Raw genomic sequence first — 19,214 nt, 5'->3', positions numbered from 1 at the left:
ATATATATATATATATATATATATATATATATATAAAAACTCTGAAATATCGGATTATGTTACACCTATACATATAGATATCAATACAGCACTCTGCAATCCATGTGAGTCTGCAAAACCTGGATAATATCACATCTATACATAGATAGCTATACAGAAGTCTGCAATCCTGAATAATGGTATACCTATAAATACACAGTATATATCTATACAGCACTCTGCAATCCTGGGTAGTGGTACACATATACACACAGATATGTCTATCCAGAAGTCTGTAATCCTGAATAATGTTACACCTATACATATAGAACTCAGTAATTCTGAATACACAGCTACAATGTTACACTACTGTTTTAATATATACAGTTTCTATACAGCTCTCTGCAATTCTGGGGCAATGATACGCCTATACACAGTTATACACAGGTATGCCTATACATAACCCTGTATTTCTGGATACATAGATAATGTTAGTACAGTATGTCTATGTACACAGCTACTGTATTTGCAGGACAATGAAATTCTGGATACACGCCAATATCATTCTACAAATTATGGGTGTGGTTTATGAGAAGTGGGAGGGGCCAATCGTGGATGGGCGGGGTCTTGCGCCCCCCCATCCTAAAACTTCACCAGCCGCCACTGAGTTAGTGATCAATTCATTAGCCCCCACGAAAACGACGCTTTAAAATAAAATTTGGGGGCTACCCTTGCCAGCCTTCCACTGAAATGGGTGCTGAGCAACTGGCAAATTTTAGAAGGAAGTACCAGTAATGGAAAATATATTTATTGCTCTCTCTCTATCAATATGTCTATGTATATTTATTTTTTATAAACTTGCTGACTAGTTCTTATGAAACCTTCCTTCATTCGCTTTCAACAGCTGTACCTGTTTTTGGTTACCTAAATTAGAACTAAAGACAAAACGTTTCCTCATTTTGGATGGAGTAAGGAAGGGTAATAGAACCACCTGTTAGTTTTGCGAGAGGAAGTCCCTCTAAAGTGGTGGAATCCCAGCATGTCACCAGAACTAGTATAAGGAAAGGGATGGTCAACACTCAGGATGACATCCAAAAAAAAAAATTGTACTCCTTTCTTGACATGTAAAAACAGCCTATGCCTTTGGGACGTTAGTCCTTAGTCATGGCTCATGAGGGAAGGTTGTAGCTCCTACACACCTGTTCTTCAGAACTAGTGTACCCTTTGGAAGATTTCCACTATTACTTTTCTGATGTCAACCCAAAATTTCAGGATTTTCTTTTACCTTTACTTTCAATAACGCTAAACAGGACAAATAAAGAGGGTGAAACAGACAAAAACACACACACAAAAAAAAAAAAAAAATAAAAAAAAAAAACCCTACAGGTGTCCTACTCCCGCTCTACAAGATCCAAAATTAAAATAATGTTTTGCCTTTAATTAAACCCATGTAAATCACTAATGAAATAAACTAAACTCTTTAGCAAACATCTGACAGCAAAAGACGTTAGCAAAACCCTTTTATTCGGAATGTGCCCCTCTAACTCCACCCTAGACTCAAGAATAACACATGCAAATACTGACTTTCAAAAAGTCAGCCCTTGTAATGCCTTGAGATAGGTCACGATCACTGGACACTGCACTGTGGGATGCAGGTGGAGCCCCCATCACCCACTATGGGAAAGTGGAGACACTTTAAGGGGATGGAGGTTCAGGCTTCACTGGAGGGAGAATATCACAAAAAAAAAAAAAAAAATGGTATGTGTCTTAGCCCAAATTATCACCATTTGATGCAGCCTTTAGTTTATATTATGTTTTATTTACGTTTTTTTAATCTAAACTGCTCCATAGTGCCTTATTTAGAAACAAGCTTTCAAGTTTTAATGTTTAAAAGGAAATAAAAGTAGCTTCAGTAATTTCCAGGTCACTAAACTGGAACATGTATAAAACATAAGCAATGCTAACTTCATTGATGCATGTGGTGAATCTTTAAACTGCCAGGTACCCAGCATTTCCTGAATTAGGTCAGCAATGGTAGACGCCCAAATTTACCAAAGTACAGGTTTCCTTTAATCAAGTTAAATTCTGTTTAATAAGATTTTGGGAACGCAGACAAGGTAGACCATATAAATTTTGACCTAGTCGCCCCACCCCATTCCTCCATTTAAAAATGTAAACTTTTGCACAACTTACAATATCATCCACAAGATCTTTGATGGCAGTGATTCCCAGTACTAGCAGCAAAGGTATAAGAGTGGTGGACCAAGATACTGTGGATATTTGAGGAATAGTCTGCAAAAAAAAAAAGAACACATTACAAATTTATTTTAACAAATATTATGTGGGCAATATAACATTACTAAATATTGGGCCCCCTTCACACCTCAGCGTTTTGTAGCTTGAAGCTTTAAAAAACACTGGAGTATAAAAATATATATATATACACACACACACATTATTCTCTATGGAGATAGTTGACATCTCCACTCCAAGTTGCCTGAAGCGCAAAAAGGTTCTGGAGCTTTTTTTTGTAGCTCGAATCAGGTAGATTTGAGTGTTTTTGGCACATTATTCTCAAATAAATTAATGGAAAACAAACCAGTCACATGTTTTTATGCAATTTTCTGCTTAAATGAAAACTGTAGAAAAGTTATTGTAATATATGAATACATGTAAAATAAATACACAAACTAAAAAGCATCATAAATAAATATGTAATACATAATTAACCCCTAACCTTAAAAAAAAATAAAAATTAAAATGATAATAAAAATAAACACCTGAACAAAACAAATTATTAATTTATTTTCTGTTAGGGTGTCTATTTTAATTGGGTTAGGGGTTCATTATTTATTTATGATTTATAGTAGTTATAGTAGTAATAATAAAAATAGTAATAATAGTAGTAATAGTAGTGTAGTATTAATAGTAATAATAGTAGTAATGGTAGCAATAGTAGTAGCAATAGATTTAGCAATAGTAGTAATAGTAGATTTTGTACTAGTGTCAGTCAGCAGCTTGCCACTCTGCTACTCCACGCTCATTAGAGCGATGAGCTGTGGAGGGTTGGGGAGCGGCCGTCTCAGCGGCTCGCCGAGAGGCTGGGACAGGCATCAGTCCAAGCATCTGGCGGATCCAGACTTCATTGTCGTGATGATGCGGTACCTGGACCGATTCCAGTGACGTCAGCAGAGAGCGGACTTCAGACCCCTCACTGCTGAAAACGGGTCAAAAACGGATTGCACTCCTGTGTCCCGTAGGTCCCAGCTGCCTTGAGATCATTGACAAGATTCTTCCGTGTAATTCTGGGCCAATTCCTCACCATTCTCATTATTATTAAAACGCCATGAGGTGAGATTCTGTATGGAGCCCCAGACAGAGAGATTGACAGTTATTTCGGGCTTCTTCCATTTGCAAATAATCGCACCAACTGTTGTCACCCTCTCACCAAGCTGCTTGGCGATGGTCTTGTAGTAGGTCTACAATCTTGTCCCCGACGTCCATGGACAGCGCTTTGGTTTGGGCCATGGTGGAGAGATTGGAATATGATTGATTGCTTCTGTGGATAGGTGTTTTTTATAAAATGAGCAAGCTGAGATTAGGAGCACTTCCTTTAAGAGAATCCTCCTAATCTCAGCTCGTTACCTGTATAGAAGACAACTGGGAGCCGGGGGGAGGAGGGAGTAGGGGGGAGGAGTGAGGAGTAGAGAAAGTAGAAGGAGGGTAGGGAGGGGGAGTAGATAGGGTAGTGAGGGAAAGAGGGAGAGAGAGAGGTAGGGAGGGAGAGAGAGAGGTAGGGAGGGAGAGAGAGAGGTAGGGAGGGAGAGAGAGAGGTAGGGAGGGAGAGAGAGAGGTAGGGAGAGAGAGAGAGAGGTAGGGAGAGAGAGGTAGGGAGGGGGGAGGGTAGAATGGCAAGAGTTGACGCAGAGGGGTTCATTTACTAAAACTGGGAGAGTGCAAAATCTGGTGCAGCTCTGCATAGAAATCAGCTTCAAGGTTTTTTTTTTTTTGTCAAAACTGAACAGATGCCTGGTAGGGATACCGATGTGAATTTGAGGAGATTATATACTAAATATTTATGCTTTACATCTTACTATAGGATCTAGGGCCATTGCTTCCCTAGATATTGAGAAGACTTTTGATACCTTGAAGTACACCTTTTTGTGGGAGGTACTCCGCAGAATGGGCTTTCCAGTGGTATTTATAAAACGGTTGCAGGTCTTATATAGAGATCCCACAGCTGCAGTGAAAATGGGGGAGGGTTGTCAACTCCTTTCTCATTTAGTGGTACTCGGCAGGATTGCCCTCTCTCTCCAACCCTCTTTGCTACTGCTATATAGAGCCAGTTGCGGAAGCTCTGCGCACTTCCCAATAATAAGGAATTGCGGATTGGCTGGTTGAAGGAGAGGGTAGCCTTGTATGCAGATCACCTTTTATTATTTTTAAATGATGCGGGATCCTCACTCCAAAGGGCCTTAGAGATACTGGATTATTTTTCAATGTTTACGGGCTTGAAAGAAAATTGGACTAAGTCCGTGTTGTTCCCAATTGATATGGAGGCCCATAGCACAGCTTCAGATGATATTCCATTGCAGTGGGTAGAGAAGTTAAAGTATTTAGAAGTTGTAATTTCCCACCAAGCTTCTGAATTTATTTCCCTGAATTTGACACCAATTCTAGGAGATATTGGGTCAAAACGAAAGGCATGGAAGTCTCTACCACTGTCTTTATTAGGACGTATTAATCTCTAAAAATGAAAAATCGTACCAAAATGTATGTACTTATTCAAACAGACATTCTCCTCAGTGGCTCCCTGCATCCTTTACAAGATTAAATCTTTTTTTTTGTCTTTATGGGGATCGAAGAACCCCAGTTACAAATTAACTACTTTGATGCCCCCTTGTGAACAGGAAGGCTTAACTTTTTCGGATTTATATAGATATTTCTTGGCCACTCAGCTGGTCACGGCCACATGGTGGCTTAACACAGATTTATATAACTCTTCCACTTGGCTGGAAGCAGTGGTAGGTTCCATAGAAGCTCTGAAAGGTACTTTTATTTAGGGGCCGTAGGGCACCCTACCAGTTGACTGCTTCAATGCTTAATACTATCCGTGTTTGGGAGCCTGGTCTTTGATACAAATGTTATCCAAAGGGTGAGATCTCTTCAAAACACCCCTTTAAGGTTTAATCCTACAGTTCCTCAATTTTTTAACGTACCAGAGCCTATTGCATGGACTAAATATAATATTAAATTACTCTCTCAAGTGGTCACTGATCGGAACTTAAGCTACCTTTTCTACACTTATCTTAAACCTACTTTTACCTACTTAAAAAAAAAAATCCAATCAATCACCCAGTGTATGTATGTATGTATGTATGTATGTATGTATGTATGAATTATATATTAATATATATATATTAATAATAATAAATATATAAATTCATAATAATAAATATAAATATATATATATATATATATATATATATATATATATATATATATATATATATATATATATATATATATATATATAGGATTTTGATCTTGTATTAATATATTTTAGGTTCAATGTGTATGATGTTTTGTCTGTTGGTTGAACAAAAAAAAAAAAAAAGGAGCTAGGAGCCGATTGGCTACCATGCCACCAGATTTTGCACTCTCCGGTTTTAGTAAATCAACCCCAGTGTCTTTTTAGAGTTGTAAGGCTCTGGTATCAGGGTTAGGAGTAAACTATCGGGTCCAAATTTTAGGATAACTAGCATGATAGCCTTTAGCTTTTAATTTATCACAGTTCCATTTGAGTTGGTTTTAACTTCCAAGAAATTTACAAGAGCATGCTATAGTTTAGCTGTGTAGAATATAAAACTAGTAAATACGGCAATAGATTATAAGATGTTTTAAGTATGTCTGTTGAAAAACTTCTGCTGGATGCTTGCATAATGTACAACCCAATACTGTGTGTATTAAAGAGTAGACTCTAAGCCATAATCTTTGTACCTTAGGGCACGATCACCGAATATGTAACACTGTTCCTTCCTGTGCACAGTGGCAAAAACAAGAGGAAGAATTATGGGGTACAAACTCAGCAATCAGAGATGGAGTGAAGTACCAGTGGAAGAGTGCTTTGTACAAGCCAAAATATTGATCGAAGTCTTGTTCAGGTAGGGTCTCCCCCCCCCCCCCCCCCCCATGTAACTTCTAATGCAATTTTTGGAGGAGGTTTAGAGAGTTAAAGCCAAGAAGAGTAGGGGATCTGTATAGCACTTATTTAAAAAAAAATCATTACAGGGTTTCAGTGCATCTAAGTAATGAGAAAACAAAATGTTGTAACTGTATATAATGAAAAAGTTATGGATGGGAAGCAATATATTTCTCTTTAAAATAATAAAATTACTTTAGACCATCAAAAGTCAACAAAAATCGGTGAATGCCTTATTTATCCACCAATTGAATGAACTTGGGGAATTAACACCAGATGGCAATAAGGGGCATTTTACAAGACTTAACAGTGGCAAATGAGGTGTCATAAAGCCTTCCAAAAATCTGATGGCATCCTATACTAAGAGTGGGGTTAAGGATAGAGCCAACCCTTTCAGTCTCACATTTATTGGTTGCCAAGGGAAGTAAGATATTATGACAAGATCGCAGTCTATTGTATCTAAAAGAAGCCAAATAGGAGTCTCTCTGCATGCATGAAGGAGAGCCAGTGTGGTATAATAGTTTGCTAGTAAAGGGATACCCAGACCTTCTTTCAATTTGTGTTGAGGTTCAGAGCACTTTTAAAGACAAAACAATACACTTCTATAAGAATGATACTGAGACATCAGGAAAGGAAAGAAGTTTTACAATGTTTTGCAAACTGTTCACACTTGAAAACAAGAAAGAGATAGGCGATAGATGGATAGATCTCCATCTGTTTTTACCATAACTGGAATACTTTGTGCATTGTTAATGTATGAAATAATTTGTATGTTCTGTCATATGTGTATTAGGTTCCTCGTACATTACAGATGAGAGCGGATGATGATTCACACAAAATAAAAAACACACAACATAATAAAAACGATCGACTAATGGATTTACCTGTAGGATGAGAAGGACCAGGAAATAGGCATTGGCTGCTCTTTTAAATTGTTCAAACAAGTTTAACGGCAGGAAGGTGACTGGGTTGTACTTGTAAGTCTTGATTGCATTCCCCTAATAAAATAGAAGGTTGTATCAGTTAGGCTGCAATGACTACTGCTTAACTACTATTTACAGTGCCTTGAAAAGGTACTCATATCCCTTTAAAGTTTTCAAATTTTGTCATATTACAAACAAAAACATATAAACATGTATTTTATTGGGATTTTATGTGATAGACCTACACAAAGTGGCACGTAATTGTGAAGTGGGAGTAAAATGATAAATGGTTTTAATTTTTTTTACAAATACAATAAATATCTTAAAAGTGTGGCATGCATTTGTATTCAGCCCCTTTTAATCTGATACCCCTAACTAAAATCTAGTGAAACCAATTGCCTTCAGAAGTCACCTAATTAGTAAATAGAGTCCACCTGTGTGTAACTTAATCTCAGTATAAACACAGTTCTGTGAAGCCCTCAGAGGTTCGTTAGAGAACTTTAGTGAACAAAATCATAAAAGGCCAAGGAACACACCAGACAGGTCAAGGATAAAGTTGTGGAGAAGTTTAAAGCAGAGTTGGGTTATAGGAAATATTCCAAGCTTTCAACATCTTACGGAGCATTGTTCAATCCATTAACAAAAAATGGAAAGAGTATGACACAACTGCAAACCTACCAAGATATGGCTGTCCACCTAAACTGAGAGGCCAGGCAAGGAGAGCATCAGAGAAGCAGCCAAGAGGTCCATGGTAACTCTAGAGGAGCTGTAGAGAGACGGGGAAGTTGGTCGGAGTTTATGGGAAGATGGACAAAGCCAAATGTAGCGGCCATAACCCACTGCAGGGCGGCCTTGACTTATTGGGCTTACCAGTTACCTTCTCTTGGCCTGCTCTTCCACGTCTAGGGGTTCCCAGGGTTGATACCCAATGACTTGAACACTGACACAAATAAAGTCCTTTCAAAAGGTTTTATTTTGCCGTAGTAACATCCAATAACACAGTCTCTCATGGGAACAGAGGGTACGGGTGAAGAACTCAGGCACCTTGAACTGCAGGTCTAATAAAGTCTCTAATTCCACCCAGAGAGTAGCCACTCGCAGCTGGGTACTTCAAGGCTGAACAGATCCCTAGCCAGAGATCATGGCAGTCAGCACATTGAACACAAAACTTGAAACAATCCTATGAACGTGTACAAGTTGTAACCAAGAGTGAACGGGAACCTTTTTCCTCAGTACCTGGAACGTTCTCCGTCTCCTCAATGGTACTGGAAAAGTGTGGATTCGTCAATGTTCTTCCCAACTCCGTAACTAGGCACTTCTTTGGATGCCACTTGCCGGCCCTCCCTGAAGAGTCCTCCCCCGGTCACTCCCGCAAGCTGTGGCACCTCTCCAAGCCGAGAGCACACCCAGAAAGCTTTGAATCCTCCCTCGGTTACTGTGCCTCGGACCAGCCGGTTCCGAGACTCGGCAACATACGGATCCCCACCCCAGACCAGGCAGGTCTACCAGGGGCCTCTGACAGGAACATGTTGCGGGATGTCGAACACCCCGTGACCGGGACCCCTCACGGGGCTACCCCGGTCCTGGAACAGACCACGAGGGCCGCACAAACTCTCTTCTCAACACGTGACCCACACCTCTTAAGTACCCCCTCCCAGACTACTCAGCAGGCCCTGGCACTCCCACTGATTGGCTCCAAGAAGGCCGATACCCAAACATCCAACCAGGCCTGGTTCTGGCCTGTCATGTGCGCATCACCGCTCACATGACCAGGCAGAACTTCCAAACACAGCCTGGCCAGTCTGGTGTTAAGGCCAACCTATGCAATTAACTCTCAGAACCCCTACTGTTCTAAGGCAAAAACTAAATTTACATGTGTATAACATTTTGTCCAACATGTCATCCGCTGCACAAATACAGGGCAATCTTAGAAGAAAACCTGTTAGAGTCTGCAAAAGACTTGAGACTGGGGCAAAGGTTCACCTTCCAAGTCTCAAGACTTGAAAATTGTTCAGACGTTCTCCATCCAATCTGACAGAGCTTGAGCTATTTTGTAAAGGAGAATGGGCAAAAATGTCACTAGATGTTCAAAGCTGATCTAGACATCCCCAAAAAGACTTGCGGCTAGAATTGCAGCGAAAGGTGGATCTACAAAAAGTATTGACTCGGGGGGTTGAATACAAATGCACGCCGACACTCTTCACATATTTGTAAAAAAAAATTGAAAAAACACAACATTTATCATTTTCCTTCCACTTTACAATTATTTGCCACTTTGTGTTGGTCTATTACATAAAATCCCAATATAACACATTTATAATTTTGGTTGCAACATGACATTGCGGAAAATTTCAAGGGGTATTAATAAATATATTTTTTCCAAGGCACCATAAGACTAAAAAACTACTGCTTAAGAGCAAAAGTTACAATGGAATTCAGGGCTTGTTGTAAGCAGAGGCAGTTTTTAAACTAGGCAGAGCAGGCTGCCTAATGCATTGGACATCAACACATTACACAGAGGTAAATGGAAATTCAGAAAGCAGTCACAGCCCGAGTAGAAAAGCTTGCCCCTTGCCAGCATGTCAGAAATAGTCCTTGTTCTTTGTGGGGAAGCAGTGGCAACTCTGCAGAGGTGTAACATGCTCTGCTGAATCTATAGCTCTACAATCAGCCAAGTATATTCACCCAGGTGTCTGGAAAGCTCTAGCGCTGACCCATGTTAGGGGTCGGTTCACACCAATCGTGGTGCGGAATGCACTACCGTTTGCAGAAATGCGTGGGTTCCACCAATTCTTAATGCCACCCCCAAGCATCTTGCAAATGCAGGTGCATTGGCAGCCATTAAAACACATGGTACCGCAGTACCATCCAGTTTGGTGTGGCACAAACTTAAGTCACAGCTGCCATACTTTTCGCACATTCCCATGTGATTGGTAGCCAATTAACATGAATTTGCAAGCAAAGACACACCACATGGGAACGAAAAAAAACAGACGCACCAAGATGGTACTAACCAGACAATAATCTGCCAGCATGCTGTAGAGCAGCGACATTGGCGAGTTAGAGACAGAGCTCTACAATTAGTGGGAAACAGTTCTGCTGATTGCAGAGCTATAGGTCTAACTCTATGGGGGTTATTTACTAAAGGAAAATCCACTTTGCACTGAAAGTGCACTTGGAAGTAAAGTCGCTCTAGATCCGAGGGGGACGTGCAAGGAAAAAAAAAACAAAAAACAGCATTTTAGCTTGTACATGATTGGATGATAAAATCAGCAGAGCTTCCCCTCATTTCAGAGCTACCCCTTAGATTTAGATTGACTGCACTTCCAAGTGTACTTGCAGTGCAAAGTGGGTTTGCCTTTCGTAAATAACCTCCTATGTGTCTGACCTATGCAAGGAGACCACCGTCTCCCCATAGAAAGCCAGGCTTTGCAGCTATTGGCATAATAAAGGCTTTTCTACTCAGGTTGTGTCTGTTTTTAGAAAAACAAACACCTTGAACAACTTTTTGTTTTTGATGCACCTGGAATGTATTTAGCCAATTTAAAATAAGTGTTCAATTGGGCTTTAACAACATTATACAGAGCAGGGAGTTATTATACAGGATTTGTACAGTGCCTTGAAAAAGTATTCACCCCCCCTTGGCGTCTTTCATGTTTTGTTGCCTCACAACCTGGAATTAACATGGATTGTTTGAGGATTTGCACCATTTAATTTACAGAACATGCCCACAACTTTGCTTCACAATAACAACAAAAAATTCTTCAAACAAATAGGACAAAATAACAGATAAAGTCAATGTGCATAACTATTCACCCCCCTAAATTCAGAACTTTGTAGAGCCACCTTTATCGGCTATCACAGCTTCAAGTCGCTTTGGATAAGTCTATGAGCTTGCCACATCTTACCACTGGGATTTTTTGCCCATTCCTCCTTGCAAAACTGCTCCAGCTCCTTCCAGTTAAATAGCTGCTCACAAGTGCAAACTATCTTTAAGTCTGACCACAGATTTTCTATTGGATTGAGGTCTGGCCTTTGACTAGGCAATTTCAACACATTTACATGTTTTCCCTTAAACCACTCAAGTGTTGCTTTAGCAGTGTGTTTGGGGTCATTGTCCTGCTGGAAGGTGAACCTCCGTCCTAGCCTCAAATCACACACAGAGTGGTACAGGTTTTGCTCAAGAATATCCGTGTATTTAGCACCATCCATCTTTCCCTCAACTCTGACCAGTTTCCCAGTCCCGACTGCTGAAAAACATCCCCACAGCATGCTGCTGCCACCGCCATGTTTCACAGTGGGGATGTTGTTCTTTGAGTGATGTGTTGGGTTTGCGCCAGTTTTCTTTCATGGCCAAAAAGTTCAATTATAGTCTCGTCAGACCAGAGCACCTTCCTCCATACATTTTAGGAGCCTTCCACGTGCCTTTTTGCAAACTCAAAATGTGCCTTTTTGCTGAAAATAATGGCTTTCTCCTGGCCACTCTGCCATAAAGCCCAACTCTATGGAGTGTATGGCTTATCATCGTCCTATGTACAGATACTCCAGTCTCTGCTGTGGAACTCTGCAGCTCCTCCAGGGTTACCTTAGGTCTCTGTGCTGCCTCTCTGATTAATGCCCTCCTTGCCCGGTCCGTGAGTTTTGGTGTGCAGCCGTCTCTTGGCAGGTTCGCTGTTGTGCCATGTTCTTTCCATTTGGTTAGGACAGATTTGATGGTGATCCTAGGGATCAAAGATTTGGATTTTTTTTTTATAACCTAACCCTGACTTGGACTTTATCAATATTGTCCCTTACTTGTTTGGAGAGTTCCTTGGTCTTCATGGCAGTGTTTGGTTAGTGGTGCCTCTTGCTTAGGCGTTGCAGCGCCTGGGGCCTTTCAGAAAGGTGTGTATATGTAAATGACAGATCATGTGACACTAATGCCGCGTACACACGTAGCCAACTATCCGGCGGACTTAGTCTGGCGGATTTCCCGCCGGACTGTCCACTGGACTTTCCGAACGAGCTACTTGCCCGCACACGGTAGTTTTTCAGCGGACTAATACGGCGTACTAAGTCTGCCGGACTATCCGCCGTACTTTTGAAATGAACGGACTCGCCCACACACGAGGAAAGTCCGCTCATTTTGAGCGCGTCTCCAGGTAGCCTGGTATGGACTTAAATGGGAACCCCTACGCCGAAAAAAAAAAAATAAATATTCGGTGTGGGGGTCCCCCCCAGGTCCACATCCGACCCTTATCCGGGCATGCTACCCGGCCGATCAGGAAAGGGGGTGGGGACGAGCGAGCGCCCCCCCCCCCCCCCCCAAAACGTAACCAAGCCGCGTGCCCTCAACATCGGGGGGTGCCTTGGGGAAGGGGGGCCGCACGGCCCCCCCACCCCAAAGCACCTTGTCCCCATGTTGATGACAAGGGCCTCTTCCAGACAACCCTAGCCGTTGGTTTTTGGGGTCTGCGGGCGGGGGGCTTATCGGAATCCGGGAGCCCCCTTTAATGAGGTGGCCCCAGATACCGGCCCCCCACCCTATGTGAATGAGTACAGGATACAATGTACCCCTACCCATTCACCTGTGAAAAAAAGTAACAAAAAAATAAAATAAATAAAATAAAACACAACACACAAGGGTTAAAATAGTTTATTCCACAGCTCCGGGGGTCTTCTGTTAGTCTTCGGGGGTCTTCTCGCCGGACTCCTCTGCTATCTTCTGCTAGCTCTTTTACTAGCGGAGGAGCCCGGCTTTCTTCTTCGCCGCCGCCCTCTTCTTCCGACTTCGGGGGGTCTCCCGAATTCTGATAAGCCCCCCGCCCGCAGACCCCGACAGCCAACGGCCAGGGTTGTCGGGAAGAGGCCCTTGTCCTCATCAACATGGGGACATGGTGCTTTGGGGTGGGGGGGGGCGCTCGCTCGTCCCCACCCCCTTTCCTGGCTGGCCGGGAAGCGTGCTCGTATAAGGGTCTGATGTGGACCTGGGGGGGGGGGGGGGGCCCACGCCGATTTTTTGGCATAGGGGGTTCCCTTTAAGTCCATACCAGGTGATGGGGCCAGGAAACGCGCTCAAAATGAGCAGACTTTTCTCTGAGCGGGAAAAATCCGTTAATAAGTACGGCGGAATGGCACACACACGGCCGGATTGTCCGCCGAAATGCGAGTCCGGCGGACAGATTGGAGTGCAAAACTACTTTCTAAGTCCGCCGGACTTTTGGGTAAAAAAAAGTCCGCCAGAGCCTACACACGGGGACTTTTCCACCAGATTGTTTGATCATGTGTACGAGGCATTAGATTGCAAAAAGGTGAACATCATTTCACTAATTATGTGACTTCTGAGGGTAATTGGTTGCACCAGAGCTTTTTATGGGCTTCATAAGAAAGGGGGTGAATACATACGCACATGCCAATTATTTTTTTATTTCTGAAAAATAGTTTTATGTATATATTGTTCTAATTTTACTTCAGAGCCGGTGTCTTGTAAAATAGTGTCCCCCATCAGATGCTGTCCCCTGCGTACTTCGCATGCGCAGTACACAGGAACACAGATTCCGAAAATTGCCAAGGACGAACGGCGCCTGCGCCGTGAGTCCAGGTTCTATCCCCACTATCCAAGTGGACATAGAGTTAGAATAAAAAAGAGCCGAGCGCAGCGAGGCCGAGCCCGAAGCGTGGCGAGCGAAGCTCGCCCGCGAGGGGCCCTCTAAAATTCTTAACCCTATGTCCGCTTGGATAGTGGGGCTACCTCCTCCACTCACGGCGCAGGCGCCGTTCAACTTCGGAGTTTTTCCGATGCTTCGGCTGCTCCGTACTGCGCATGCGCAGTACGGAGCGGACAGCATTTGATGGGCGGACTGTATTAGGCAGAACACCGGTTCACACAGCGGGCGATGCGAGGCGACACGACTCGCCTCGCCTCGCTCTCGCAAGTCGCCCCCGTTCTGTACAATGGAACCGTTCTGAGAGGAGCGACTCGAGTCGCTCCGACTCAGAAAAAAGGTTCCTGTACTACTTTTGGGCGACCTCGGGGCGACTTGCATTGACTTCTATACAGAAGTCATTTGCAAGTCGCCGCTGAGGCCGCGGCAGGTCGCGGCGAGGCAAGTCGGAGTCGCCTCGCCTCGCCTGCAGCGTGAACCGGCCCTCACCAACTTAGACTATTGTGTTCTGATCCATCACATAAATCATAAAAAAAGAAAAAAAGAAAAAAAAAAAAACCAAACACATTGAACTTAAGGCTGTAATGTAACAAAATATTTTGCAAGGCCCCGGCGTATAGCACTAACAGTTTACAACATGAGGGCAGACAATACAGTTACAATACAATTCAATATAGAAGGAATCAGAGGGCTATTCAAAAGTCGTTGGCTGCATGCCTCTAAGTCTGAAGCTCATCGTGTACACTTTTGTCAAAGGGGGTGAGACAAAGCTGCATTGCCACCCATTGACTTTCAGAACTGTGGTCAGGGGTTCTATTACCATTCACATGGTAAAGCAAAAACAAGAAAACATTTTTTATAAAATCACAAAAACCATCTAGACACAATAACAAACAATGGAAGGTAAAACAAAAACAATTAGCACAAGTCCATGCACATAGTTCCTGAAGCCGAATGGAGAACAAGCAGTAAAAGAACCCAATGCACACTTGCTCAATTGACAGACCTACAGCCAAAGCTGTGTATGGCAAACAAGCAGCCTTTTTTTTTCCCCAGGTGCATTCGGTTTGGCCTGGTGACATCGCAGGTCTTCGTCATCTGCTTCTCCCGCAGCAGATGGTCTGATCCTGAATGCGATCATTTGCCTGCACTCATTACTCCATTTGAGGCAGCTAGAAGTGCTTGCGGTGAAGGATATATTCATTTTGCGACAGGACCCTGCACCTCTTGAAAAATTCTTTAAATTGAGCTTGGTTCCCCTTGGAAATTGGCCGACAATGGTCATAATCCCTTTTTGCTGGTTAGGGTATGGTTGTTTTTTTATTGGTTTTGACTCAATGTTTTTGCTTTATTATCTATCCTGGTCTTTTGCAGCAGCATCTACTACTAGTAACCTCTTATTTGTAATCCAGAGGTTCGTGTTGTGGTGTTGGGAACACCCTTGCTTGTTCATTTCCTATTACTGGCGTTTTTTTTAGTGGGAAAGCGGAGGAACGCAGCTCCGGTTTTCTATTGAAAAATGCCTCCGGTCGTGAAAATATAATTTTTGTACTCTCCGTAAAATCCTTTTCTCTGATGTTCATTGACGGACACAGCACTTTAATCTTGAGCTTAGAGTTATATTGCTTTAGGAGAGGACTAGGCAGAACACAAAAAAAAAAAAAAAAAAAAACAAACACAGTACCACCCCCCCTGGGTTCTACTGGCTATAACCCCTCACACTGAATTGGGAATTGAGCTTACGGTACCGCCTCGAAAATGGATAACATGAGGCCCAGACCTTGCATGCATGGGCACGGAGGCTCTCCTAACTGTCCAGCGGATCATGGTCCTTGACCTCTAAAGTGTGAGAACAAGAGCCGCCCAACCACAGTGGAGTCAGAGTCTGAATCAGAGCTTTCCCCGGCAGACGAGGGGGCGGTTTTTACCCACCTTGTGCCCGCACGCCGCTTCCACCCTGGCAACAAATGATTCCAGGACTGCCAACAAAGCGTCCATGGGTACCGCAGGTACAGTGGAGACAGTTTCTATCATAGGGGTGTATGGGGAAGAAGTGCCAGCATCTGACGCCATGTCTGACCCACTCTTGCCTGTCACCCAGGACCTAAGGCAAGAGACAAAAATGCCTACCCTCCTAGCTGCCACAGACTGAGGGGCCCTCCGCAGGACTCACCACCCTGACCCAGGCATTGTGCTGTGCTGCCACGCTGCTATCCGTACTCCACTCTGCCTTCCAAAACACGGGGTGTTCGGTGTCAGTTTCACGCTGTTCCAGGCTTAAACAGCCACCCAGCGTGAGAGAACAGCCACAGTCCCTCATGACCACAAAATGGCCGGGGCTACAAGAAAATGGCCGTGGTTCCCGCCGCGAACCTTCCCCCCTGCACGTGGCAAACTAAGACAAATGGCCACGGTTCCCACGCGAACGTTCACCCCACATGGCGGCAAATGAAGGTGAGAAACTAAGGAATAACTGCGTGGACCAAACAACATTAAAATGAAGTGATAAACAATCAGAACCACCAGAGTAAAAAAGAAAGGATAAACGAGCGGAATGAACACACAGCACAACCCCCTGCCAGGACCCAAAGACCACTCGGAGGACCCCCGGACCAGGTATGTGCTCAGCACCCCCTATGCCCAGCCACACAGCGCCCCCTTAGAATGGGGAGGAGGGAAAGAGGCAGGGAGAGAAGAAAAGGGAGAGAGAAAGAGACCCCCTAATCGACCAGGGAGTGCCCAGCTGCTCTAACCTGCCTAAAACAGGTGGAACCATACCTAACCCTCCTGTAGGGACTGCTGGACGCACTCCATAGACAGACCCATCACCCGAGCAGTACGGGGTGGCTGTCGGCCATGGCACACTGACTCAGACAGCATTAGCCCGGCCATGTGTGCACCCTGGAGCATATAGCTCACTGGCCGCCCCTGGACCAGAACGGGGCCTGTCACGGCCGACCCAGCACGGAGCTAAGGTCTACACGCACTCGATGGCCTGGCTGGGGAGACTACCAGGATCTAAATTTTCCAGCCTGTCACCCAGCCCAGCTGTTGGATTGTAGATCACAGGAAGAAGAAAAAAAATAATTCAAAGACCACTGGTCCCCACAGGGAGCCAGGTCCTTCTAGACTAGGCAGAAAAAAAAAAAACTGTTGCTGGAAACAGAGTGAGGGGTTATAGCCAGTAGGACTGCCCCCTAGGTGGTACTGTGCTTGTTTTTTGTGTGTTCTGCCTAGTCGTCTCCTAAAGGTGGCGATATAACCCTAAGGTCAAGGTTAAAGTGCTGTGTCAGTCAATGAATGAAAGAAATGCCTCTGATGGGTCTGCGCATGCGCATCACCAAACATCACTCCAGCTGCTATGTTGATCAGCTGGCGCGATATCAGCGGCATTATCCGACGCTATGCAAACAGCAGAGGGAGAACGTACTTGTCAGATTGAGCCTCGCTGTTGCGGGTTGTGGGTGTTGAAGGGTGGGTTTTGTATGTGTTACAATTTGCCCTTAGACACAGGAAAAACCTGCCTTTGAACACATTAAACCCGCCTGGCAACACACAAAAAACCATGCCCTCCAGCACACAGAAAACCTGCCCCGCAACAGGGAAACAGAATCTGACAAATACGTTCTCCCTCCGCTGTTTGCAAAGCATTGGATAATGCCTCTGACAATCTGCGCATGCGCTGTGTTGACGTCACGCCAGCTGATCAACTTATCAGCTGGAGTGACGTTTGGTACTGCGCATACGCAGACCCACCGAGGCATTTTTCAACGAAAGGCAGAATACGACAGGACACCGTCACATCCAGCACCGAATGTATGTAATGGCAAGGGGTGCTGGGGTGTGTTGGAGGGTCTATTATTGCTAGCTGCTGGGGGATCTGTTGTTTGGGGGGGGGGGATTTCAAAAGTCTATCGTTTGTTTTCTACTGTTGAGGGAGGGAGTCTTTTGTGCCATTTTGTTGTGGGGGTCTGTTATTTCTGGGTGCATCTATTGTTGCTATTGGGGATCTGTTTTACTAATTTTCTAGTGAACTAAATTCCATTCATATTACTTAGTTCCACAAAATGATACTTGGCTCTGTATTCTCAAAAAGAGGTGCTACTGGGAGATGGGTAAGGGGAAGAACCGAGTAACAGTGGATAGGGGGTAGGGGCAGAGGGGCAGAGGCAAGGGGTGACTCAGAAGGGGAGAGTTCCTGCACCTATTATCTGAGAAAGAAAAGCCCTGCCTTTTACCATTCACTTAGTGGCCCATATCCACCAAACCTTCAGGTATTCCACTTTATTTTCTCAAGTCAAACAAATAGACTGGCACATTAATTGGCTTTTCCCTAAACTGACATTTGATCGAGAGTTTGTCATTTTCTATATAGAACTTGAAAGCGCTTGTGCTTTGCTTTTACGTAGTGAGCCAGCTATGGAGCATACAAAGAAGAACAAGTACATTTACAACATTTAGTAATTAAGAAAGCTATTTAAACAATTATTTCATAAAATAAAAATACATACCGCATATTTGCTTCTCTTAAAGCAGTAGTATTTCTTTTGCTGGAATTCTGGCTGGTCGTAGAAATTTCGGTCATTTGCTTTCACTTGCCAATTGCATTCTGAAACGAGATGAAGACAGATATAAAATGCATTGAATATCAATATCAGGCATGTACAAAAATGACAGACAAAAAAAAACAAAAAAATAAAAAAAATAAAAAAAAACTCATTAAAGTTTAGTAAATTTACTTTCCACTATAAAAATGCACAAAGCAATGGGAAAAATAGGATTTTTTTTTTGTTTTTAATTTAACAAAAGGTGTATCTTTTTACTCAAAATTATTGCATCTGATTGCAAATAGTCTTTTTGTGACTGATTATACCCCAGACCAGGCTGGCAATTTTGTCCCAGGTTCCATTCCCTATGAGGCACATGGCAGCCAGGCACACAGAAGACTAGCGTCTCTCAACTCAAGATAAAGGCAGTGCATGCATTTTAGTAGTTTAATGCTAGTTGAATTTGGTTAGTGTGCAGGGCAAGCCTTGGGATACTCCAATTTTAGTGCACAGTATAATAGAGAACACACTCTGGCTGTGGTTAATTCTGCAGGTTGAAACCCCTCCAGAGACCAGCACTAAGTATACTACAGCTCAGTGGACTCCAATGCAAGCCAGAAAGTCTAGGACAGTTTATCAAGGGTTAACAAGTCACAGTCTCTAGGATCTTTCCCAGGCCAGTACTCACTATGTCCTGTGTACTTAAACACTTTCCTGCAGTACCAGTCAGCTTCTGTATTGTGAACCTCCAGACCAGACCTCTGTAGACTTCTTCCAGACTGCTCCCAGCAACTTTAGACGCCTGTCCCTTCACCTGTCCCACAGCTGGGACCCCAATGGCCTACTGCAAGCTTTAGCCAAGTGACCCAGAGGGCCACAGCCCTCAGGCTGGGTCTTCTTCTCCCGCAAGGTAAAAAGC

The 19,214-nt window shown here is 43.6% G+C and overlaps 1 protein-coding gene across 1 annotated transcript in view; it reads right to left on the bottom strand.

Moving 5' to 3' along the window:
• LOC143941041 (phospholipid-transporting ATPase IC-like) overlaps nucleotides 1–19,214 on the bottom strand; it is a 150,200-nt gene that overhangs the window by 62,439 nt on the left and 68,547 nt on the right. The window contains 3 exon segments of the mRNA XM_077462950.1: nucleotides 2,173–2,271; nucleotides 7,066–7,179; nucleotides 18,260–18,357. Coding sequence (XP_077319076.1) covers nucleotides 2,173–2,271; nucleotides 7,066–7,179; nucleotides 18,260–18,357 — 311 coding nt within the window.

Source organism: Lithobates pipiens, unplaced genomic scaffold (assembly GCF_037356315.1).
Source record: "Lithobates pipiens isolate NorthernLeopardFrog02 unplaced genomic scaffold, aLitPip1_a1.2 Scaffold_3, whole genome shotgun sequence".
In the NCBI taxonomy this organism is placed as follows: Eukaryota; Metazoa; Chordata; class Amphibia; order Anura; family Ranidae; genus Lithobates; species Lithobates pipiens.
Note: the sequence above shows the minus strand (reverse complement) of the source record. Positions and strands in the feature narration are given on the sequence as shown.